The following is a 26,759-nucleotide window of genomic DNA, read 5'->3' as shown; positions in this document are numbered from 1 at the left end:
TCTTCCGATGACTGACCTCGCCCTCCCCCCAACTGTGACCCCCATGCCCATCAGTGCCCCCAGGAGCCCCGTGCCCATCAGTGCCCCCATGCCCCCCCCCCAATCTAAGTCTTACCTGAAGATCTACCTTTTCGCATCCTCTTCTTTGCTCTGCTCCCGTCAGGCGGAGGCCAGCCTGTCAATCAAGCCGTCTAGTCTGATAGCAAACCAACAAAAAAATAAAAGATGTCCATACGTCAAAATCGTGAGGACGTCGGGGGCCCCATACTTCCGAGTTTCCCGTCCGTGATTTGACCCCCCCCGTCCCCTTCCTGGCTCTGGGTCAAAATCCTGGCCATTGTAACACAATATTTATTTATTTTAATTGAAATAAAACAGGCAAGCTACGGAAAAGGCAGTTTTATTCGGAGCCTCTGGAAAATGGCCGTGTACTGACACAGGGCTCCTCCTTCACGTACCAGGATGTGCTGGATGAACTGATTGTTTACACCCATGATGGGACCAACGTACAGTCAGATGAATTCCGCTTCGCATTTACAGACGGGCTGTACACAGAGAATGGAAAAATGGAGTTCCATGTGGAAAAGCAGAAGAACGAGGCACCAAGATTAATAATCAACCGTGGCCTACAGTTCTCAGCAGGTAAGAATAAGAGTTCAGATAATCTGGAAAACTATTAGGGGTGAATTTCCTTGGCAGTTCTCCCGCTTGTCTGCCATAACTTTGGCAGAAGAGCTGCGGAAACCTTTGACAAACAGCGGAAACTCCATTTTTCTGGGGTTTCCACAGTTCTTTTGCTGAAATTATGGCAGGTGAGCAGGAGAACCCTCACGAAAGTTCACTCCGTCAGACTCAAGAGGTAGAAAAATATAGATCTTATCTGAAATAACTTTGCCATAAGAATTCTGTCATTCCCCTTGCTTTCAGAACTAGACATTTTCTGCAGTGGAAATCTACCTAGACTAACATACAAGGTACTAACAGTTTAAGGGGGTTGTGACACAATTAAAAACCTGGAGAGCAAAGGGCTCCCCCAATGACTCAAGTGTAAAGGTGTTTTATAATTGAGCTGTACAGATTGGAAGGTCTTTGGTTTGATCATTGACCTGTACTTAGTCAATGTGGCAGTAGGGACACTTCATTTTGCTTCTGCAGATATGGTAGGTGACACCTTGGCAAGGGCAGCCAATCAGGCCAACGCTCCCTCCTGATCAGCCTGGCATGCCTTCTTTCATGAAGTATCACTGAAAGCTTGACACATGGTGATTGGGGTGTGTCTGAGGAAGCAGCCACCATTATGGTCAGTCAAGCATTCACATCTGCTATTGCTTCCCTTGGGTCCTTTGGGAATAGGAGCCTCCACATCCACAAATCACCTACTAAAGATATATCTTCACCTATATCTACTGATGCAGGTATCGGCAGGTAGGCACAGAGTGCCTCTCATCCAACCTGAACTCTGTGAGTCTGTTTCCTTAAGTTGGGTTGAGAATCCCTACGTGGTCAGTTTTTAGTAAAATATTAAAATGTCTACGTGGCAAAGAAGCAGAATGCAAAATGGTTAGAAAGGGTTAATTAGTTAGTAACTGAGATTGATACAAGTGGCCTGGCCCTCCTGCTGGGCCATATGTTTGCTTAGTCAGCAGGCCTGCATTGTCTTATCAATGATAGGTCTTTGATGTGATTCAAGGACTGGTCTGAATGTCTCCATGTTTATGGCAGATCAATATAGGTAACGAGCTTAGCCAAAGTTGAAAGACATTCCAGGTTGGGAGATAAGGAACAGAAGGAACAGGGAAGAACATTCCAAGTTGGAAAGTGAGGAAGTTATCCCCTTTGATGTCTAACAGCAGCATGATCAGCACATGGACGATTTAGGATTGGCCGGAAATAATGTAACCCCGCATGGCAACCTATGCCCGGCTTATGATTGGTGTTGACCCTCGTTAAGTATGTTCCAACCCCTATTCATCTGTATAAAAACGTGTGGATTTCTGTATGTTTTTGTTCTTGCTCTGCCAGCATAGAGGGACTCTATCAGGAGTCCAAATCAATGCTGCAGACTAAGAACCCTGCTATTAAAGATGTGTTGAACTTTAAAATGTATTCGACTTCAGTTATTACTGAACCAGACTGAGGGGAAAGAATCCGGATCGTCAGGGTTGGGTTTGGGTGGGGGAACGGGCGGGATTCAGCTATGGATTGTATTCTCAACCAAAATCCAGGAACCTCTGCTGGATAGTGCATTTGTGAACACTTAGGTGAGTACAGGATCGGGCTCTGCTGTGATGCTCTAATATTGAGTATCCTGCTAACATTCCCTCGGCTAACATGGGCAAGGAACTGTAGGGGACCTAGCACAGTAGAATCATACAGCAACAAGGAGTCAAAGCATTCAGGAGTAAAAAAATGCAGAAAAGTGCCAACAAAAGAATAATAAGAAAACCCAGGCAATTTAGCAAAATCAGCTTACCTTTGAGATGGATTATTGCCTTGGAGTCTGCAGTATGTTATTTTTTCAAATATATAGAAATGTAAGGGCTAGTTCTATGCTTCCAAGTGGACTATGCTCACAGGCAGTGCATGAAGGAAATCACAGGGGCGCAGTGCATGATTTTCCAATTCTTAACATTAGGCGAGAGACTAGAGACTATTGCACATAACAGAATGTTTTATTATACTATACAAAGCAAAAAAGAGCTGCCAGTTAAATGACATTGTGCTGATTTAATGAAGTAATTTCTCTTTTACGTTTAGGCTCAGTATCAGTAATCACACAGCAGCACTTGAAAGCTACGGACATTGATTCTAATGATGAAAAACTCAAGTATGTCATAACCAAAGACCCTACAGTTGGACGTCTGCAGATGTCTAAAAATTACAATTTAGTTCAAATTTCAATCAGGGGACCCATTAAAAGATTTACTCAAGCTGACATTAACAAAGGTAAGTGAGGCTTCAATACTGACAATACATATTTGCTTAAAAAAATACTGTTCCATCTTGGACAGTGAAACGATGGCTGCCAGCAATTAGTTGCTTTATAGAATCATAGAAAATTTATGGCACAGAAGGAGGCCGTTCGGACCATCATTTCCCCGTGTCCGGGCCGGCTGAAAATGAACCACCCAGCCTAATCCCACTTTCCAGCATTTGGTCCGTCGCCTTGTAGATCACGGCACTTCAGGTGCACGTCCAGGTACTTTTTAAATGAGTTGAGGGTTTCTGCCTCTACCACTCTTTCAGGCAGTGAGTTCCAGACCCCCACCACCCTCAGGGTAAAAATATTTTTCCTCGGCTCCCCTCTAATCCTCCTACCAATCACTTTAAATCTGTGCCCCCTGGTTATTGACCCCTCTGCTAAGGGAAATAGGAACTTCCTATCCACTCTATCTAGGCCCCTCATAATTTTGTACACCTCAATTAAATCACACCTCAATTAAATCACCCCTCAGCCTTCTCTGTTCCAAAGAGAACGACCCCAGCCTATCCAACTTTCCCTCATAGCTAAAATTCTCCAACCCTGGCAACATCCTCATAAATCGCCTCTGTACCCTCTCTAGTGCAAGCACATCTTTCCTGTAATGTGGTGACCAGAACTGTACGCAGTACTCAAGCTGTGGCCTAACCAATGTTTTATACAGTTCCAGCATAACCTCCCTGCTCTTATATTCTATGCCTCGGCTAATAAAGGAAAGTATTCCATATGCCTTCTTAACCACCTTATCTACCTGTCCTGCTACCTTCAGGGATCTGTGCACATGCACTCCAAGGTCCCTCAATTCCTCTACACCTTTCAGTATCTTCCCATTTATTGTGTACTCCCTTGCCTTGTTTGCCCTCCCCAAATGCATTACCCCAAACTTCTCTGAATTGAATTCCATTTGCCATTTTTCTGCCCACCTGACCAGTCCATTGATATCTTCCTGCAGTCTACAGCTTTCCTCCTCACTATCAACCACACGGCCAATTTTTGTATCATCTGCAATCTTCTTGATCAAGCCCCCTACTTTTAAGTCCAAATCATTAATATATATCACAAAAATCAAGGGACCGAGTACTAAACCTTGCAGAACCCCACTGGAAACGGTCTTCCAGTCGCAAAAACACCCGTCAACCATTACCCTTTGCTTCCTGCCACTGAGCCAATTTTGGATCCAACTAGCCACTTTCCCTTGGAATCCCATGGGCTTTTACTTTTTTGACCAGTCTGCCATTTGGGACCTTGTCAAAAGCCTTGCTAAAATCCATGTACACTACATCCAACGCGTTACCATAAATGTTACCTCCTCAAAAAATTCAATCAAGTTAGTCAGACACGACCTTCCCTTAACAAATCCATGCTGACTGTCCTTGATTAACTTGTGTCTTTCTAAATGACAATTTATGCTGTCCCTCAGAATTGATTCCAATAATTTGCCCACCACTGAAGTTAAACTGACTGGTTTATAATTACTCGACCTGTCTCGTCGTCCCTTTTAAAACAATGGCACAACATTAGCAGTCCTCCAATCCTCCGGCAAAGAATATGGCGCGTGTTACGCAAGGACTGGATAAAGCACTGAAATCCATGGACCTACAAAAAATTTCTGCTGCGATGGACAAATTTGAACATCGCCAGGGAGGATTAGAAAATGATGGTCAGAGTCTCTGCTTCACTGAACGCCTGTTTAAGGACCCGCTCCGTAATTGGTCAAAACTAGATGGAACTTGTGCTGCACAAGCTCCAAACCAGGTTAGGTTTTCAGGCATTAAGGTATCAAGGGGTATGACGAGAGAGCGGGAATATGGTATTGAGGTAGAGGATCAGCCATAATCATATTGTTCGAAGGGCCGAATGGCCTACTCCTGCTCCTATTGTCACAAAAACACCCGTCGACCGTAACCCTTTGCTTCCTGCCACTGAGTCAACTTTGGATCCAACTTGCCACTCTCCCTTGGATCCCATGGGCTTGTATTTTTTTGATCAGTCTGCCATGCGTGACCTTGTCAAAAGCCTTGCTAAAATCCACGTAGACTACATCAAATGCACTACCCTCATTGACCCTCTTTGTTATCTCCTCAAAAAATTCAATCAAGTTAGTCAGACACGACCTTCCCTTAACATATCCATGCTGACTGTCATTGATTACTCCGTGCCTTTCTAAGTGACAGTTTATCCTGTCCCTCAGAACTGATTCTAATAATTTGCCCACCACCGAGGTTAGACTGACTGGCCTGTAATTACTCAGTCTATCCCTCGCTCCCTTTTTAAACAATGGTACAACGTTAGCAGTCCTCCAATCCTCCGGCACCACGCTTGTGTCAAGTGAGGATTGGAAAATGATGGTCAGAGCCTCCGCTATTTCCTCCTTTGCTTCTTTTAACAGCCTGGGATTCATTTCATCCGGCCCTGGTGATTTATCTACGTTCAAAGATGCTAATCCCCGTAATACTTCCTCTCTCACTAAGTTTATCCCATCCAATATTTCACATTCCTCCTTAATCACAATGTCTGCATCGTCCCTCTCTTTTGTGAAGACAGACGCAAAGTATTCATTAAGGACACTACCAACATCTTCCGCCTCCACATATAGGTTACCTTTCTGGTCTCCAATAGGCCCTACTCTTTCCTTAGTTATCCTCTTGCTCTTAATATATTTACAAAACATCTTTGGGTTTTCCTTGATTTTACTTGCCAATATTTTTCCATGCCCTCTCTTTGCTTTCCTAATTTCCTTTTTAATTTCATCCCAGCACTTTTTATACCCCTCTAGGCTTTCTGTAGTTTTGAGTTCTCGGTGTCCTTTTCTGCCTTATCTTACCCTGTATGCTCCTTGACATCCAGGGGGCTGTAGATTTGGCAGCCCCACCTTTTTTCTTTGTGGGAAGATGTTTACTCAGCACCCCTTGAATCTTCCCCTTGAATGCCTCCCACTGCTCTGACATTGATTTACCTTCAAGTAGCTGTTTTCAGTCCACTTTTGCTAAATCACTTCTTAGCTTAGTAAAATTGGCCTTTCCCCAATTGATAACTTTAACTCCTGTTTTATCTTTGTCCTTTTCCATAACAATGCTAAAACTAACTGAATTATGATTACTACCACCAAAATGCTCTCCCACTGATACTCCTTCCACCTGCCCAGCCTTATTTCCTAAAACAAAATCCAGAACTGCCCCCTCTCTTCTTGGGCTTGCTACGTACTGGCTAAAAAAGTTCTCCTGATTGCAATTAAGAATTTATCTGGTAATATTAAATGCAAAATAAATCATATAGGGAATAATATCTGGTTTCGTGCTTCCAGCAGCAGCCTCACCTGCCTGAAGCACATGGCAGAAATTTAGGCGCATACTGTCCATGATTTTCTGACCATTTACCGCCTGAAATACTGATCAGGGTGAAGCTACTGCTAGCTGCATGAAATTGGAAAATTACCCTGCACTGTAAATATGTGATCAGAATATGATAAGCAGAAAATGCTTCATAGGAGTCTGTTGAATAAAGTGTTTATTCCCTGAGTGAAGGAAACCCTGTGCATTATATTCAGCAATGTCATATAAGGTATCCTTTTTCTATGTCATTTGTGTGACTTTTGTGATAAGTCTTTAAAAACTAAATGGGAAAAGTTAAAAAGCAAAGGTCATCATGTATGCTGATACAAATTGAAAGTAGCATAAGCTTGGGGTGAGTCTACTCATGTTAGGTAAAATAAGGGTAATTTTATGACTGTTTGCTTCCAGCAGAGAGCCTTGTCCTCCAGAAGTGCATATTGTGAATTTGGGTGCTGCAATATTTCTTGATTTTCCAACCATTAATGGTCAGAAAATTGCTTGGAACACATGCCTGAGTTTTGGATACGTACTCCTGACTGTCAAGGCTCCATACCAGCAGCATGATGTTAGATAATTATCACTTATGTCTTGTCTATAAATAGAAGACTTGCAAATGTTGGAAAGTTGAAATAAAAACAGAAAATGCAGAGTAGGTCAATCAGCATCTGAAGGAGAAAAATAGTTTACCTTTTAGATTGTGTTGAATGGTCATAACTAAAACACAAAGGTGGAAAAATTCGATAGGGGCCGTTTTTGGGCGTAGGTAGCGTGATGTGCTATTACCCCACGCCCAATGGCCCCTGTGCAGGCAGGACGCAAGTTTCGACTCACCCAAGGACTTCCCTGCAGTTAGCCTTCCTTTTCAGACCTTGCATGTGGAATCAATGCAATTTGCACTTTCCACCACCAGAGGGAGCTCAATCTCTTAAAGGGAGGATGTTTCTTCGAAATCTCTTAGAGGTTGCTAATACCTGTTATTTGCTGAAAATAACAGTCTACTGTCTGCATGGAGTCTGAACGGAGATCAGACATTGCACATGTAAAACACAGATGCAGATCCCATCCCTATGTTTACACACTGATGAGTTATGTTAAAACATTGAATAAAGGTTGCGCACTACTAAATCCCACATCCTCCAATCTGCACGCTAGACCTCACCAATCTGCCGATCTGAGTTGGTACCAGGTCTGCGAGAGTGCATGTACCAAGGTTCTCTGCTGATGCACTAGAGACCTTGGGGCAAGAGGTGGACAGGAGGGACTTCCTATATCCGCAGGGGGGCATTAAGTCCTCCAGACATATACTCAAAAGGTAGTGGGAGGCAGCGGGGGACGAAGTCAATGCCAGGCGCACAGCATCGTGAACATGGATGCAGTGCAGGAAGAAGTTCAATGCTTTGACATGAATGGTCGAGGTGAGTGAGGTCAACTGTCAAGTGGCATCTCCTACCAACTGCGCCACGCACTACACCCCCCATCACCCACATACCAATAAACTCTTTCCATCAGTATTCAACTCTTCCAATCAGATGCTTCCTCTCACCCTTACACATTACCACTGTTTCAAGTCGCCTGCCCACAACTCACAGGCCGCACACACTGGCAGCTATTCAATCATGACAGGCGCATCACCCAGACATACGTCCCGCTTTCTTGCAAGAGAAGGTGGTGCATATCAAGAGGCAGCAACTGGAAGTGGCATTTAGCCCTTCCAGCCTGTTCCATCATTCAGTGAGATCATGTTGGACCTGTGACTTTAATACACTTGGTTCACAGAAATCTATCAGTCTCAGATTTAGAATTCACAAGTGAGCTAGCATGAACTGCCGTCTGCAGAAGAGCGTTCCTAACATCTCCCACCCTTTGCGTATAGAAGCATTTCCTAACTTCACGCCTACATGTCCTGGCTCTAAATGTTAGGCTATGTCCCTGCATCCTAGTATTCAAGTCTAGGAGACCTCCAAAAACAGTTAGAAATGCCTCGGCAGCCAGAAGCAATAATTCAGCCACTAACCTGTAAATCCTGCTTGGTCCTTTTAAATAGCCATGATGTGGAGATGCCGGTGATGGACTGGGGTTGACAATTGTAAACAATTTTACAACACCAAGTTATAGTCCAGCAATTTTATTTTAAATTCACAAGCTTTCGGAGGCTTCCTCCTTCCTCAGGTAAATGTACAAGAGCTCCTCGAAGCCTACGCATTTATAATTGTAAACAATTTTACAACACCAAGTTATAGTCCAGCAATTTTATTTTAAATTCACAAGCTTTCGGAGACTTCCTCCTTCCTCAGGTAAATGTTTCAGGACCTCCTTGAAGCCTACGCATTTATACATATAGAACAATACATGGTGTTTACAGACTGCCCCTGCAACTGCCCGTTGCCAAGGCAATCACCGTGTTCAGACAGAGAGGTGTCACCTGCAGAACCCCCGAATACACATTCAACAAAAAAACAAACAGGAAAAAAAACAGAGAGAGGCAGAAACATCCGGAAGGCAGAGAAAGCCAGCAAATGACCCATTATATTAAAAACAGATAACATTTGTTCGCTGGTGGGGTAACGTGTAGCGTGACATGAACCCAAGATCCCGGTTGAGGCCGTCCTCATGGGTGCGGAACTTGGCTATCAATTTCTGCTCGACGATTTTGCGTTGTCGTGTGTCTCGAAGGCCGCCTTGGAGTACGCTTACCCGAAGGTCGGTGGATGAATGTCCATGACTGCTGAAGTGTTCCCCGACTGGGAGGGAACCCTCCTGTTTGGCGATTGTTGCGCGGTGTCCGTTCATCCGTTGTCGCAGCGTCTGCATGGTCTCGCCAATGTACCATGCTCTGGGGCATCCTTTCCTGCAACGTATGAGGTAGACAACGTTGGCCGAGTCACAGGAGTATGAACCATGCACCTGGTGGGTGGTGTCCTCTCGTGTGATGGTGGTATCTGTGTCGATGATCTGGCATGTCTTGCAGAGGTTACCGTGGCAGGGTTGTGTGGTGTCGTGGACGCTGTTCTCTTGAAAGCTAGGTAATTTGCTGCGAACGATGGTCTGTTTGAGGTTGGGTGGCTGTTTAAAGGCGAGTAGTGGAGGTGTGGGGATGGCCATAGCGAGGTGTTTGTCCTCATTGATGACATGTTGAAGGCTGCGGAGAACATGGCGTAGTTTCTCCGCTCCGGGGAAGTACTGGACGACAAAGGGTACTCTGTTGGTTGCGTCCCGTGTTAGTCTCCTGAGGAGGTCTATGCGATTTTTTGCTGTGGCCCGTCGGAACTGTCGATCGATGAGTCGAGCGTCTCTGCCTTCCGGATGTTTCTGCCTCTCTCTGTTTTTTTTCCTGTTTGTTTTTTTGTTGAATGTGTATTCGGGGGTTCTGCAGGTGACACCTCTCTGTCTGAACACGGTGATTGCCTTGGCAACGGGCAGTTGCAGGGGCATTCTGTAAACACCATGTATTGTTCTATATGTATAAATGCGTAGGCTTCGAGGAGCTCTTGTACATTTACCTGAGGAAGGAGGAAGCCTCCGAAAGCTTGTGAATTTAAAATAAAATTGCTGGACTATAACTTGGTGTTGTAAAATTGTTTACAACTTTTAAATAGCGCCGGTGGTGGAGGGTCCTCCAGGCTCTCTGAGACACGGTCAGATGGTCGGGGTTAAGACTGTGCGTTGAGTTGAGCGTTAAGTCCCAAAATGGTGTCTATCACTTTAAATCAGCATTGCACACTGATTGAAGCCATTTTCTCCTTACTTTACATGATTCCAGCGTTCGTTATCTGCGCCTGCGCAAACTTCTATACCAAGATGGCGCCTGGCGCACGTCACGCCGGAAACATGCATGCGCCATCTTGGATGTCGGAGAGGCCGTGTAGCGCCGAAACAATGGGTGCTACATGGCCCAATTTAGTGCCCTAAGTGTTTTTGTTTAAGATGCTGAAACACCCAGCACTTTCTGTATCCATTTGACCATTCTTGCCTTTGGGCGGGATGGGTTGGGGTGGATTGCTGGTATTGCGATGCTTGAGGTTTTGAGATGTTGTACTTTTCTATTTCCTGTCATATCGGCCTTCCATTCTATAGGAGTGTGCTTCGGTCTTGATGAGAATAGTCTTTTGTACAAGTCTCCTGAAAGGGAGCCCAGACTGTTACACAGTGTTCTAACTTCAGAACAATTTTTATCCATCCAATAATTTAATTTAAAATACTGATAAAATAAGAATGATAAAATAGCAAAAACTACACTGAAACACCAAATGACAATTCTTTTTACCATTAATCGCTTTTTTTGCATTACAGGATACGTAGAGTATAGTCATGAAAAGGGGGAGCCTGGTGGAAGTTTTGCTTTCAAATTTGATGTTGTCGATACAGATGGAAATAAACTAATTGATCAGTCCTTCTTCATTAGTGTGTTGGGTGAGAGTGTCCTCATTCTTGTTATTAAAGGCTGTTTCATTTTATTCTTAATTGCAAAGTGTCACAGCTGTAAACTTATCATTTACCCGGTGTATGCTGTTCCGTATATTGACAATACTTTAAGGCCCGAAAATCCATGGTGTATCCAGGCATAATTGCCAGGATACACCATCCGGCAACCTCTGCCACTGACCCCAGAGGACTTTCTGGAGTCGATAGATATCTCCGTGCCACAAAGGGGGCATGTAGTTCACCTGCCATTGGAAGCATGTCGGAAAGTCCAGCAAGGTTGACAGGCTGGTGTGGTATGGAAGGACATCTCCAGAAAGAAACTATAACCCTCTTTCCCCGCCCCACCCCAACCCCCCCTCCGTGGCCCCCTTTGTAAGGGTGCCACTCTAAAATAAATATTAAACAAATTCTGGATGTTTCTTTGGGGGTTCAGGCCGCAATCATAGCTACAGTGGGACACACATTCTTCTGGCACCCTTATGTTTGGTCCCTTTTAAGGCTGGGAAAGCCAGAAGTCCCGATGTCAGGAATTCTGACCGCTAGCTCCTTCACTTCCTGCATCGGTGGCCGTTTTTGGATGGATGGTGGCTTTGCCTCCCAACAGGCCATTGAGGAAGATCCCATATTCAGCTGGAAACTGGCCTAATTTCTGACCCTTCTGGCAGATTCCTGCTGAAGTTACAGTGGGAGTACGTCTGTGAAGGGCTGTCAATTTTTGGGACTCATGCCAGAAATCTTGGGTTTTGTCTTTCTATTTACGAACATAAGAACAGGAGTTGGCTAGTCAGCCCCTCGAGCCTGTTCCGCCATTCAGTATAATCATAGCTGATATGTATCTCAACTCCATTTACCCGCCTTGGTTCGGTAACCCTTAACACCCTTGCCTAATAAAAATCTATCAGTCGCAGTTTTGAAATTTTCAATTGACCCCCAGTCTCTCCAGCTTTTTGGGGGAATAGAGTTCCAGATTTCCACTATCCTTTGTATTTCATTTGCTGATTCTGCTATCTTCACAGCAGTAGTTTATCCTTTCAGCAATGTGGGAATAAGTATTGAGTCTAGAATAAAAATAAACGGTCCAAGACCTAGAACCCCGAAGAGAGGAATTTTTTTCAATTTATGGACAGATCAGCAAGGCGCTAATGGCTGGGGTCGGGGAGGGGATCTGGGTATCTCCCACCATAACCCCTCCTCCTCCACAGGTTTCCGGCAGCCATGGCCAGGGTCCGTGCTGGAGGGCGCTGGCAGATGTGTAACTGCCAGGATCACAACCTGTGAATTTATCGGCCCTACCTTTTATCTCTTAGTAAAATCAAATGTTTCCTGATCACATTTACATTAAGTAATGTAACCACTCTAATTTTATCCATGTGCGTGTTTATTAACGTTTATTTGTGTTTTCATTTTGCAGAAGATAAGCTTCCACCATCCGTTGTGGTTAATAAAGGTTTAGTGCTGGACGAAAACACGGTGAAAAAAATAACAACACTTCAGCTGTCAGCTACTGACCAGGATAGTGAGCCTGGCGAACTCACGTACAGATTAACCAAACAACCCCAGTTGGGTCATATTGAGCATGCTGCTTCTCCAGGTAAAAAAAGAGCAAAGCTAACTTAACTCTTTGGTTATTTCTAGCTCTGGAGAAGTGACAGCCCACACATCATGATACTGAAACAAATACTAGTATAATAAAACTACTCAAATGTCGGAACTAGTTTTAGCTATGCAATAAATATTCAGCCTGAAAGACTGCCTGCATTATTTAAATTGGGTGACAGTGCGCCCACGAGTTAGTCTGGACTTCAGATACAAGTCCCGGCTTGAAGTAAGAGTTCACACAAGGCCTTATTTGGGGTGGAATCTCCAAGTTTAAAACCTTTTCTTGTTCTTCCTCCTTCCCCGGCTCTCACTGTTCCTTTGGAGGTGGGAGAGTAATTGACAACCAACACCAAAGATGGACATGCTTGTGTCTGTGACATGATTAATTCTTGATGCGGAAAAGTGCATCAGACCCAAGGAGGGCTGCAGACAAACAAGTAAGCTCATCAACGATCCTCCCCTCTCCTGACCCCGATCAATCTGGACCAATTAACTCAGGTGGCACAGTTTAACATTTAATGTTAAAAAGAGTGAACATATGAATATTTTGACCACAATTTTTTTTATTATACCAGGGTTATGTGAGCAATTCAGTTGTGTTTTTTGGGAATGATGATGTCCCCCATTACCCCTACTAGAGTGCTGATCTTAAGATGGTAATTATCTTTGTAATAATAATTGTAACCATATTTAGCAAAATGAGCATTTCCAGAAGTATATATCCATTTAGTTTTGCAGTTCTGAAACAGAAGCTTGTAAATCATCCATTTATGGTTTGTCTTTCTCTCTCAAATTGTGATTTTGCTGTAGCTTTAGTCACTCTGCAACTATGATGTATACGTTACATCAACGTATGAGTCACTCCCCTACTTTTAGAGGACAGATTGTACAGTAAATCAATGTTTAGTAGAGAACCAAAAGCAGAAATGTGTATTTATAGTAATTAGCAATAAGCAAAGAAAGTCTTTCTGGCTCTTCAACTCCAGGCTGGGCAACTGAGCCAGGTCCAAACTGCTAAACTTGCTGCTGAAGCTAATAACGCAAGTGAAAATATGATCCAGCTCCAAATGTTGTTTTCCTTTCTGGACTGGTCATAGAATTCAGAATTCCAGCAGCTTGCAACAAAGACCAAATGTGAGCTAGATATTGTTCACACACACCCATTCTAATCATTTGAAACTTGTACTCAATACTCATGGTTAATGAGGACAACCTTGCATGCACAATCACAGTTAGATTGGCAAAGCTGCTGAATACGTCTTAAGTGTTCCAGAGGTGTCTTTCATGTTATTCATACCAGTCCACTTAGAATAACCTACATTGCATTGTATTCTTGTTTTATTGTTTCCAACAGGAACAAAGGTCACCGATTTTACTCAGGCTGACCTTGCAGCTCGCAGCATTCAATATGTCCACACTAGTGATGAAGAAAAACATTCCGATGATTTCACCTTTTCAGTGTCCGATGGTGTCAATGAGGTACAGTAAAGATTAATAATTAGGGAGGCAGTTACACTACAGGTACCAGTTTGAGACTGGTGCATGCTTACAATGACCTGCATCCCCATAACGCTCCTTGTATGCAGCATGATTTCTCAAATCATGAAGGAGTAAGTATACAGCAGATGGCAAGCAGGAGGGGAAAAAAGAATAACTGTGAGGATTAGGGTGGGGGAGTCAAAGAGAAGGCCTTCCAGAAAGTTTTTGAAAGGAGAGGAGGTGGCAAGATGAAGGGAACATGGCAGGATGTTCCAGAGGACTGGAGGTGAGCATGAAGTCAGCAATGATGGACATTAGAGAAGTAGAAGGTGCTTTCAAGGATGTAAAGTTGAAGAGACCACAAAGGTTGGGTTGGGTAAGGTCATGGAGGAATTTGAGAATTTTAAAGTTATTCAGTGGGACATGGGGAACCAGTGGAGGATGGATATAGTGGGACAGCAGAACTTCATGCAGGTGAGGATACAGGCTGTTTGGAATGAGTTGTATATTGTGGAGGGCAGGGAGGTTCTCTAGAAATGTATTCGACAACTTGAGCCACAAGGTGATGAAAGCATGGACTAGGGTTTTGGCAGCAGTGTGAAAAGGTAGGGGAATAGATGGGCAGTGTTGCAGAGGTGTAAGAAAATGGTTCTGGTAACAGATCAGCTGTAGTTGAGCGGTATGTCATGGTTCTCTACCTCCTGACTCATCCTGAGTTGACAGGTGGGAGGTTGATAGCCAAGAAACAGGTGGTGGTGGGAGCCAAAGAGGATGGATTTGTTTTTTCTAGCATTAAGTTAGAGAAAAAATTGGCTTATCCAGGCCTGGTGTCAGGAGGCAGTGTAGCCACAGCCTCCCAATAGATGGAGAAGGCAACGAGATGGAGCTGAGCATCATCAACATGTATGTGAAAGCTGACCCCATGCTTCCAGATGACACCACCAAGAGGTAGCTTGTAAGTGATAAAGAGGAGGTGACCAAGGATAGATCTCAGGAGTACCTTAGAAGTATCTGTGCAGGCAGAAATGGAGAAGCTTGCTTGCAAATCAAAAACATGGAGATGGACTGCAGAATAAAGATAATAGAGGAAGATGGAATGATCACCATGTTGGAGGCTGCATAGAGGTCAAGGAGGATGATGAAAGTTAAGAACCACCATCACAGCAACTTTCACCAAAACCTCAGCTCCCTGAAGTCCTTTCAGACTACACCATGGTACTCATAGACCTTTCCCCTTCTCCCCCCTGGTAGTCCTAGGCACCAGTGCTCTCATCTTTCTCTCGGGCCTCGTCCCCATCAGTCTTCCCCCTCCAACATTGTAGCCCCCCACTCATTCCCCATTCTCTCTCCTCGTGTGTGTTCCAACACCTCTTGGTGGGCACCAGCATCAGCCTCCTCCTCGTGTGATCCTGGTGACCACCTCTGACCCAGTCTTTGTTAGTTACCATCTTGCTCTCTATTCTGGATTTTCAAATAACTAAGAGATATAAATTGATTTCATTGGTAAAACAGCATGTCTGAGAGCCATACAAAGTGAGAGAGAAAAGAGTGAATGAATAACAGAAAGACACAGAAAGTGATGGAGAACAGGAAAAAACACAAGAAAAATTAGGCCGATTTTAACTTTTGGCAACTTTAACTTGTAACCGCCATGAGGCCTGAGCCATTTTGAGGCCCAGGCCTCATATACATGCAGTCGGGGTCCTGCAGCATTCAACTCAACTGATCTGTTGAAACATGAGCTATCTCCATATATTTAGCTTGAATGGCTAGTTGCGCTTTATTTGACAGCAGAATACTGTTGATTATCTGCAAGTCCGTTGCTTACAATGAGGAGCGCAGTTGAGGAGGAAGATCTGCACTTCCAGAGGATAATTTTCTGAGTCCACGTTGCTGGAGGGGAACCTCTCCTGCGCAATCGGGCACACACTGCCCATAATTGTCTGATTACTAATTTTAAAAATTGTAAAACCATGAGCAGCACGCACCTTAAATTTCGATACTCGTTGCGGCGGGCGAGGCTCTGCACCGATAATACCGACTCATGTTGTTCCCCTCCTTGATATCAGCTGCACTCTGATATAAAACTACTTTTAGTAAAATCAGGCCAGATGTATAAGGTTTAACAATGGCCATCATTTGCAGGTATTCATATTTCTAATTTGGTGAAATTATAATTATTTTATAAACCATGAGAAATATCTGTCTTTTTTTAGACTAAAATGAAATATATCAGTACATTTTTAATGTCCAAAGCCACAGCTGCAAATGTTCATGAATAATAATACAACTGTTTTCTAAAAAATATCCAGTAAATGTAATCCTTGGCAATTTTTACCCTTTACCTGTAAAGCTAATTGAATGGCCCATATAAATCTTTATGTTGCTTTATTAACTTCTACAACCATTTATGTAGAAAATATTTGAGTGGTTACAAAGATGATGTTAAGAGCTGCCCAAGTTACTGCAATTCTTTACTAAAGAGAACGTTGTCTTGATTTCTTCATTAAATCAGGTGTCTCAAACATTTTACATCACTATTCGCCCTGTGGATGATGCACTGCCTGTGGTACAGATCCCTGGAATGCGAGTGCAGGAGGGAGTGAGAAAGACTATCACTGAATTTGAGCTGAAGGCCACTGATGCAGACACTGAAGTGAGTTTTCAGTACAACCTTACTCTGACTTTATCTCTGTTGAGGTATAACTTTGCTGTGCCTCCAGTCTACTTTTGTTCACAGATTTTTTTTTCACAGAGCAGAATATGTTTGTTGCCTAGCATGTAACCGACAACAACCACCCATTAATGGTACAGGTAAGGGGTGAATGAAAAACAATCCTCTTCCCACGTAGTTTGAAAGATCTTTTGTGCTTTTGAGACTGCGATATGTTTCCATTTTGTAATATTGTGGGAGCAACATTAAGCAGAATGGGACGCACTGACATTTAAAGGTGGAATTTCTGTCCATTCATAGTCTGTGAGGGGCAATCACACTTTGAATGTTTTTCTGTTTTATTCAGGAGTCGATGGTACTCGAGAAGATTCTTCATTAAATGCAAACTAAAGCATTGTTTTTCTTTTCATTATATAACTTACTTTACCCCATATTTAATAATGCTAATATTTTTCTACTATTTCTTATTTTTGCAGTTAAAGCGTTCTTTTCATTTATTTGTGTCTCCGGGTTGGTATCAAAGCTGGTTTTGTTGTTACTGAGGACTATCTCCTGTTTTCCGTTTTTCTGTCTCCCACAATACTTAGTAATGAAATTGATTTCATAGTGTGCTTTTATATTGAGAACATTACGCAGAATTTTACAGGACAGAAACAGGCCATTCGGCCCAACATGTCAATGCCGGTGTTATGCGGCAAATTTTCCTGTTCCTGCAGCTGGGCCTATTGGATCACCTGGGAGCAGCATGTAGACGAAAATTGGGCTGGAAGGTCATGAGCCCGTAAGGGAGCCCACCTGATTCTCCGTCCATGAATCAATGGATGGAAGATTAGATGGGCCAACTCGAACCCTCTCCATCCAGTTTTCCCCTATGTGCTGCTCCCATTACACCCAGGTGCAGGAACAGGAAGATCCGCCCTCATATGTGATGGTTAAAGAGCAATTCTGTCTGACGAGAAGGGGGCCATTTCCAACTTTGCCACCTGGGCGGTAACCTGTCTGGGCTAATCACCCACCTTTTATTGAACCCACCCGATTTCCATTCCATTGATTTCAATGGAACAAAAATAAGGCAGGTACTAAAGAAACAGAAATAATAGAAAGACTAGCATTTATATAGCACCTTTCATGACCTCAGGATGCCCCAAAGTGCTTTACAGCCAATGAAGTACTTCTTGAAGTGTAGTCACTGTTGTAAGGGACATGGGGGTTTTGGGGGGGCAGTGATCCACTCCACTGGGCTACCTCTTAGGCAGCGAAGTTCTAAATAATCCCTTATGTTAATGTGATATTTTGAATTAATAAATCTGAACTGTAATCTGAATGTCTAGTTAATCCTATAAACTCTGATACCATAGGCTGAATCTTTGACCTTTACCATTGTACAACCACCACGCCATGGGACAATCGAACGTACCAATAATGGTCACCATTATCGTCAAACCAACACCTTCACAATGGATGACATTTATCAGAACCACATCAGCTACAATCACGATGGTAGTAACTCTCTGAAAGATCGCTTTGCTTTTGCTGTGTCTGATGGGACCAATCCTTTCTTCATCGTTGAAGAGGCAGGGAAGGAGGTGAGTCCTTATCTGAAATGGTTAGTCTAATGAAACAGGTGTTACTTTCAAAAAAAGAAACATTGCGGAAACCCCAATTTTAGCATTGAGGGTTTGAGCTTCTGATACTTTTTCTTCCCCTTCCAATTTTTCATATGTGTGGGGCTGGACACTGAGGGGGTGAAATTCGACCTCAGTGGTAGCACACAACAGGGCAATAGCGAATCAGCCTCCTGTTTTACACCCCGCCCATTTTTTTTCCATTAAGAGCGTAAGAAATAGGAGCAGGAATAGACCATACGGCCCCACGAGCCTCCTCCCCCATTCAATAAGATCATAGCTGATCTTTGACCTCAACTCCACTTTCCCACCTTATCCCCATATCCCTTGATTCCCCGACAGTCCAAAAATCCAACGATCTCAGCCTTGAGCATATTCAATGACTCAGCATCCACAGCCCTTAGGGGTAGAGAATTCCAAAGATTCACGATCCTCTGAGTGAAGAAATTTCTCTTCATCTCAGTCCTAAATGGCCAACCCATTATCCTGAGACTAGGCCCCCTAGTTCTAGACTCTCCAGCCATGGGAAACAATCTCTCAGTATCTACCCTGTCAAACCCCCTCAGAACCTTTTATGTTTCAATGAGCTCAGCTCTCATTCTTCCAAACTCCAGAGAGTATAGGCCCATTCTACTCAATGCATAGGCCCATTCTACTCAATTGACTTCAATAGATAAGAATCTCGGGCGGGCTGCAAAATGAGCCACCAATTCGCTATCGCTTGTTTTGCACTACTGCCAAATTCGAATTTCACCCCAGATTATTGACAGGCTGTTCAAGATCAGGGAGTGTCACAAGTGAGCTTCATCTGCCCTTATCCAGCAATCCCACGTGCGCTTCCAGCGGAGGTCAATGGAAGCGATCAGACTGATTTTTCAGCCAAGAACTTTCAGGCCATTAACTGAACAAAGACTGGGGACTGAGGTTGAGAGACATGTACAGCACATTTATCCACAGCTGCATCAGAGAGCCACATATACCTTTCAATACACTTATACACTCAACTTTTTATTTATTTATTGATGTTGCTATCATTTCAAAGGTGCCACTAAATTTCAAAATGAAGACTGGGGGGGTGGGGGCTGGGGGCTATTGGTACCTCCTGGTAGTTGGCTATAAGGGAATCAGCAGCAGCCTGGGAGCATCCTGTCGGCCTGCCTCTCAGCTGAGGGCATCAAACCAGACAGATGCTGGGAGAGGTACCCAGACTCCCCATAAAAAATAAACCTTGTTGCAGTTTCCTGGGTCAGGGTTCAACTAATACGCATACGGCAGTCCTGGTGGGATTCCCCCGCCAAGAGGGAACCCAAAACCCCAGCGATGCTACAGCGGATCTGCCCATTTTGGGCGGGATCACGGAGGAGAATCTTGGCCTGGATATCGGGCAAGCAGTCTGACAGCACAGAGGCAATGGAAGGGTCGAGAGAGGTGGTGGAGAGGTAGAGCTGCGTACCTATTTAATGTACCTGTAGTGTGACTGTGTGACATATTTGTACAATTTGCAGTTGTTGCTAACTACGTACATCATTTTGTTTCTGATCATTTGAAACCAGATTGTGACAGCTGCCCCCCAGAAGTTTAAGATTGATATTCTGCCTGTGGATGATGGGACACCAAGAATTGTTACCAACCTGGGACTACAGTGGCTGGAGTACATGGATAGTAAAGTAATTCCATTTCCTGCATTTCCAGCACAAGTACAAGGATTAAAAGTTCTATTTGTACAACGATTCACACCTGTGCTTTGCATTGCAAATTTTGCAATTTATGTTCGTTTGAGGCAATATTTAAATATGAAAATAATCACCTGATGTGACTTCTGGTGCAGTAAAAGAGTGATTGGGCATTGGTTGTCGTGTTAAATTCAAACTAGTATTTTTTCTTTAAAAAATATGGTATTTTTGGTACAACACCAAGAATGGTACAATGGCTACAGAAACATAAATTAACGCTTATGGTGTACCTAGTGCTGTCTTTTGAAAGCGAAAAGAAAATAAGATGGCATGGAACAAAAAAGGGTGATCTAGCCCATGAAGCCAGTTTCTTCCTCAGACCACATACTTTCTACCTTATCATGGATGCTGCTCAGCTTTTTAATCACTTCTGCGACATTCCTGTTTAAAACCTTTTCACATGAAGACATTGTCGGTATTATAATATCTTCCCCACTTATAATAATGCATGTAAAATACAGCTGTCAATTAATCCCAGTTATCTTCGGCATTAAACACGTTTGGATGTTTTTTAAAATGCACATTCATCCCGGATGTTATATGGAGAGTGCTATTTACTAATAAATACCAGGTGAAGTGGTGGAGTTCTGTTATGTTTGGAACATAATGTAATTAACCATTCTATGTACAAAATCCATTTTCAAGAAGGGGAAAACTAATTGTTCTATAAATAGAGGCTTTGTTTAGCTTTGATGGTCTGCTGTTTGCATCTAGAGACTCTTGGAGGTGGAGGTCTCTCATTTCTCCTGGTAAAAGCCCTAAGATTTTGCTTAGTGTTATGTAATGATGAGAGTAAACAGTCTTTTTGGTTTGCTGAATGGCAATTTACTGGGTACCTGTTGCATATATACTTAAAGGTGAATAAGATTTGAAGTAATTGATAGGAGTAAACAGATAAAAAATAATATATGAGGTACAAAGATAAATAAGGAATGATCATAACTTGTATTTCTCTGTGCTGGACTTGGAAAAACTTATTAATTTTCGGACTTAATTGCAGGATCAGACAGAAACATGTAGTTTACCATTCCACCCAAATAAATTATTTTGCTGCTGAAAAGTATTTATAAATGATGTCACTGTCCAGTCCAATAACTATGTTTCCTAAATAATCTTTATATGTCCTGTTGAATTGCTTGGCACATAATATCTGTTATGCTAACATTACAGAGATCCAGTTTATTTAACAGGATAAGGTTTAATTTGTCCATCTGTATTAAAGTAATTACATGCACGAAAGGGAAAGGTGCATGAAAGCTCACTAGCAGGAGAAGAAGGAAACGGGAGTCCAGGGGCATTAATAAGCCAGGAAAAGTATAGGGGACGAGAAACAAATCTGTAGAGAGTAATAAGAGTAAAACCCAAACATCAGGTGAAAAAAAATGACATCAGTGAAGCTGGGACACGGAGCTGAAAAATTTGCTTCAAAGAGCCACCCAGTGGCCACAGTGTACAATTGCACTGTGACATCAAATAGGAAAATTGAACGGGAAATGTGAACATAGGAATTTATAATGACAAAAATTGATGGAAAAGTGTAGCCAAAAAAGTGTCACGACAACAGGAATTTAGGAAGTGCTCTTTCGTTACCATCCGAGGGCACCCTTAATCGTAATCAAAATATAATTATCCCTACATTTATTCCAATCTATCCAAATGTCTTTAATTTGTCTCTGATTGGCGGATTCTAATATATGATTGTCTCCCAGCCCCGATTTCCATTTTCTTTAGAGCTGCAGCAGACCAAGTAAGCTTAAAATAAACTTTCAACAATTGAAAAGTTCCAAGCTCGGTGTGTACGTAAGACGGTTTAAACTTTTTAAATACTGGTTTTTACAATTAGGGTAACTTGCACCTTCTACGTGTCTCTTTCTTGGACATAACGCAATCTTAAATGACATATTTCAGCTCCCTCTCGCCAAGGACATACTGGTTCTGCTGGCTCCAATTTGTTAATTCACTTGCCAAATCAAATAAACCTAGGGTTCTGACTGCAGCCTGACCTGCTACAGCTACATACACTCACATTCTGTTTTGCATGGCGTAATGTTATATGTTTAATTCGCAAATAACTTTGGGTAACCACATTTGAACCATTGTATAATTCAATGTAAATAAATACAAAACTATAAAAAGGGACCAATAATATGAATTCAGAAATAGGAAAACAGAGATTTTATGCTGTGTTTTTTTTGAATGATAAAAGCATCAATAATAATAGCATCAGTAATAAAATGAACTTGAATGTGATGAATGCGATTAAAAACAAGATTAACAGAGATTACACATTTTAATTGCGAGATTAATTTTTTTAACTGCTTGACAGCCCTTACACACTAAAAACAATAGGATTGAATTTTGATTGTACTGGCCCAGAAATTGCTCGGAGTGACGAACCAACAGTGCTCGCCGCTCCATAGATTTATACTAACACACTAACTTACTGCAGTCTTTACTGCGGGCACTTCCTCTACTAGGAAGCGGAGAAGAGCCCAGCGTTAGCTCCAGAGAAGCTCGGACCCATGGGAGAAGCAAGAGGATAGATCTCTCCCCTCGACTAATCAGATTGCAGCATTTTTTGACACACTACGATCACTGTTTCTGTAAGCTTAGAATGTAAAATCCAGGAAGTGAAAGGTACAACATTAAACTCATTTGTAAAAACAGATATAGACAGTGAAAAAAAAGAGAGGGTAAAAAATAATCAAGTTAAATAAAAGAGATTGGAGGAAAAAGTTTTTTTTTAAGTTTTAATTTTTGTTTTAAGCAAAATCTTTGTTTTAATGACCAAAAATTATTAAAATAAGTAATTATTAAAATAAGGAATTCCTAGCTTAGGGGATCACAGTCATGATCTCCCAAATCCAAAAATGATTTGAATAATATTGACAGCAAAAACTTATATCTCCTTTAAATTTCTTCTCTTGATAACTTTATAATATAAACTTATTTTGAAATGGTTTTATTCCACATTTCTAGTTCGGCTATGTTTTCTATTTTAACCACATGTATATATTCATAAAAAATGGAATTCCTGGGACATAAATGTTTGCTGCAGGAAGAATTCTAATTATATGCCCATTGCTCTAAACACATACACCGGGAATTTTCTTGGAGCATCTCCTGTTCTTCCCCCGCAACTTCGCCACCAAGTTCAGCGGAAATCCTGTATACGTGTGTAAACGGACTTTCTGCTGATCTTCCGCCGAAGTTATTGCATCAGAGCAGGAGGAACACCGAGGAAACTCACAGGAAACACAACTCATGTAAATTATTGTACACTGATTTATTTGCACTAATGTACCTAGATTAATATACCTTTTCATACCAAGATTTGTATAATTCATATACATTATATTAATGCTGTGTAATGGTGATCCCTCCAATTCAGGCCATCAACCTGATCACTAAGAGGGAATTATTGACCATGGATCCTGACACTGAAGACAAACAGTTGGTTTATGAGATTACCACAGAACCCAAGCATGGGCGCCTGGAGAGCAAGCTGAGGCCTGGAATCCCTCTAACAACATTCACACAAGGTGTGTTCTTGTGCATTTTTTCTGCCTATCCTCATATACAAACAGAGTTGGCTGCTTAAGATAATAGCGCGACACAGTACCATACAAAGTTGATTGTTTATACTTGCAACTGTCATGATGTATTCATCTTAAGGTAGTCTTCTACATGGTTTGTTTGTGGGAGGGAGTTTGGGGGCTTTGCCCTGGGAAATCTGTTGGAGTCAGCAAGGTGGCCATTGGGTGGGTAGAAGTGCACGTCGAACAGCACTTCTGTAGACTTCTTAAGGGTCAGCAGAAAATCTAGGTCACAGAATGCTTCAGCACAGAAACAGGCTATTCCACCCATCAAGTCTGCACTACAAGCCATCTAGTCTAATCCTCTCACATGCTCACTCACCATACTCTTTTAATATTCTTCTTTTCCAAAAAACTATCCAAGTCCCATTTAAAAGATCTTATGGACTCTGCTCCAATGATTTGTGGCAAAGAATTCCACATTCTAACCCACACTGTAAAGAATATTTTTCTAACCTTCCCTTTAATTCTTTTTGTGATTATCTTAAGTTGGTGCCTAGTCTTTCTCACTTTCTGGGACACCTTTGGTCATTTGAGGGGCGGCAGGAGGGGTTAGATGGGCCAGACGTAGTGTCAACCTGACAGGCAGAAGCCCTGTTAGTGCCTACTTCAGCCACACCCCTGCTGCTCAGCACTGAGGCCAGTGAAACTCTGCAAAATTACTTTCTGTCAGCATATTGAAGCCGGAAAAGAGAACCTTTTATAGGTGCTGGCCTTCTCTGTTCCCATATCCCTTTATCCCACTTTCCTTCAACCTTTTCTTAAATCAATTTATCTGTTAATTTGGTGTCGATGTGACACAAATATCAGCAGAAAACGACTCACAAGCAACACATCAAGAATTAAAGGACTGGTGTCTTAATGAAAAAATGATTTATCAAGTCTTGCTTTGTTTGGGGTGGAGAGTCAGAAGAATCGTGTATGATATTTGTCACACGATGTGATGATGTGTTTCAATACAACATACATTATTACGTCAAGGTTTGCTAAGCACTTCAGAACTGAAAATCTGCGAGTCCGACACCGCATGTTGTGGCTGGGCTGTGTCCCCAGGGAACCTATCTCTCTAACCCTTCTGTTCTTCCCGGAAAGTCCTGGCCTAAATCCCGGGCCTTCTGCTGTACACCCAATGGTCTTCTGCCAGAAGTGCACCGGAAAAGCCCGTGCAAATAACAGACCTTTTTCAAATAGTTGATGCACCATTAAGTATTGTGCAAATGTAATGACTTTCATCGGTAGTTTTGAGAACCAGTGAAGGACAAAACTTTCGTTATGTATATTTCATGTGTAACTTGCCCTGTACAAATTTGTTTATTGTAGAGGATATTAACTTGGGTTTGGTCTGCTACATTTTAAATGAAGACAAGATTCAAAAGACCATGGACACGTTCAAATTTTTGGTAAAAGACAGCAAACCTAATATCGTCAGTGATAATGTGTTCCATATCCAGTGGTCTCTCATCAGCTTTGAACACACCAGGTAGGCATCCTTTATACACTGTTATTTTATTTATGTCTTCTCCCAGCATTACAAAAGTGAATACACTTCAAAAGTGCCACATTAGCTGTGAAGCGCGTTGGGACGTTCTGAAGTCGTGCGAGGCGTTATATCAATGCAAGTTCTTTCTTTAGCCAAATACACAAACCTTGAGGCCAAGAAATTCATTGAGGCTGCGCCCGTTTTACTGGGATTTCCACTTGTCACTTCTCAATTTTCCTGGGTCAGGGCTCATTGGGTATGCAGGGTGCTTCCTGATGGGATCACACCACCAAAAGGGAGCCTGCCACAGCAAGTGAGGAAAATTGAGGTGATGTTGCAGAGAGACCACTACTACAGCACCTGAAGAGGCAGAGAGGATTTAAAGGGGTGAAAAAGCCCTAAAGACTCTGAGGCCTATAAAGGTAGTTGGTTGGGGTCTATGTGGAGGGAGGAGAGAGCACAGGTAGCCCATCTCCCTCCATTCAACGACATGGAGGCCTTACCACCACTACCCCAGGGACTACCACCACTCTTCTGAAAGTCCCTGGAGATGGCAGATACTGTGGCAGTAAGAAGGAAAATCTGATGGCTAGCCATGCTCTGCCTCCTCATCAGCATTTACATGTGGCAGGTGGGGAAAGAATGGCCAGTGGCTGTCCTGGCAGGGGTGAGAAGAGGAAAATTGAGGTTGCTATCCTGCCATTTTGGATGGAATACCAAAGGAAAATCCAGCCTAAAAACCCCGATAACCAAGGGGTTCACTCAACTCAAGCAAATCTTCACAAGAGCCAAGATCCTGATACCCAACCAGGAGGAAATAAAAGAGGAAAGCAAACATATACGGGATATACAAGACTGATATCCCTTATTCATTCCCTTTGATTGAGGACTTGGGGTGGCCTCCTTTTGTATTGCCCCATCCCTTTTTCTTTCTTTCTCTAGGTAATATCCCCTCTTACCCTCTGGATCTCCATTTTGGGATTTCACAGTGGAGATTTTCCTGGGACTGCGCTCAAACGCACTGGGACCCACAGCACAGGGAATATTGGAAAATCAGGTGGGGCGGAGTGCACACCTGTTAAGGCACCTGCCTGATTTTCCTCTACTAATTTAAATGGAAGAAAATGAGGCAGGTTCCTTCACAAGCATGCACTCTGACCCACCCGATTTTATAATATTCACTGCTCCCAGGTGATCCAGTGCACCTGGGCACAGACCAGGAAAATGTCCCATCATATCTCAATTTGGACTTGCTGGATCCAGCTTTATTATATTGTTGCATTCGCCAGGAATGTTCTCTTGGCTCCTCCCACTCCGCCGTCGTAACTTTGGCGAAAATCCCGTTTTCGCACATCAACACTCCCCTTTATATAAACTGCTGAAGAAATATCAGTTGTTAGTCTCTTCATTATTAAATTTCTGGTTCTCACCTTCATGTCTGTTTGTAGCATTGTATTTTTGATTGTTCTTTGTCCTTATGCAATTAAAAATTCTCAACAACAGTTTTTTAAAAAAAGAATCTGATCTCAGCCACTATCCTGTTTGCAGTTACAATGTGAGTGAAAAGGCAGGCTCTGTGAGTGTCACGGTGAAGAGGACTGGGAACCTCAATCAGTATGCCATTGTACTGTGTCGTACTGAACAGGGGTCAGCGACTTCTACTTCTGGAGCTGGCTCAAAGCTGGGCCAACAGGATTATGTGGAGTACGCAGGGCAGGTATGTGCAAGATTTTTATGTTTGGGATGTATTAGGTGTTAACAGAATCAGTTAGGGATGAAATAATATCTGACTGTTACTTGTCTGAACCTGTTACTTTAAATATTTTTAAATGTGTATTT

At 42.6% G+C, this 26,759-nt stretch overlaps 1 protein-coding gene across 3 annotated transcripts in view; it reads left to right on the top strand.

The window, feature by feature from the left end:
• The window catches only part of fras1 (Fraser extracellular matrix complex subunit 1), a 451,223-nt gene that overhangs the window by 364,880 nt on the left and 59,584 nt on the right, over positions 1 to 26,759 (top strand). For all 3 annotated transcript variants that reach the window (XM_067990719.1, XM_067990709.1, XM_067990729.1), the window contains 11 exons: positions 379 to 642; positions 2,758 to 2,946; positions 10,603 to 10,722; positions 12,146 to 12,325; positions 13,688 to 13,812; positions 16,328 to 16,468; positions 17,845 to 18,072; positions 19,665 to 19,778; positions 23,236 to 23,386; positions 24,761 to 24,920; positions 26,469 to 26,637. In XM_067990719.1, coding sequence (XP_067846820.1) covers positions 379 to 642; positions 2,758 to 2,946; positions 10,603 to 10,722; positions 12,146 to 12,325; positions 13,688 to 13,812; positions 16,328 to 16,468; positions 17,845 to 18,072; positions 19,665 to 19,778; positions 23,236 to 23,386; positions 24,761 to 24,920; positions 26,469 to 26,637 — 1,841 coding nt within the window. The remainder of the gene's footprint in view (positions 1 to 378; positions 643 to 2,757; positions 2,947 to 10,602; positions 10,723 to 12,145; positions 12,326 to 13,687; positions 13,813 to 16,327; positions 16,469 to 17,844; positions 18,073 to 19,664; positions 19,779 to 23,235; positions 23,387 to 24,760; positions 24,921 to 26,468; positions 26,638 to 26,759) is intronic.

Source organism: Heptranchias perlo, chromosome 1, assembly GCF_035084215.1.
Source record: "Heptranchias perlo isolate sHepPer1 chromosome 1, sHepPer1.hap1, whole genome shotgun sequence".
Taxonomy (NCBI): Eukaryota; Metazoa; Chordata; class Chondrichthyes; order Hexanchiformes; family Hexanchidae; genus Heptranchias; species Heptranchias perlo.
The sequence above is the reverse complement of the archived record's forward strand: the minus strand, read 5'-3'. Positions and strand labels throughout refer to the sequence as shown.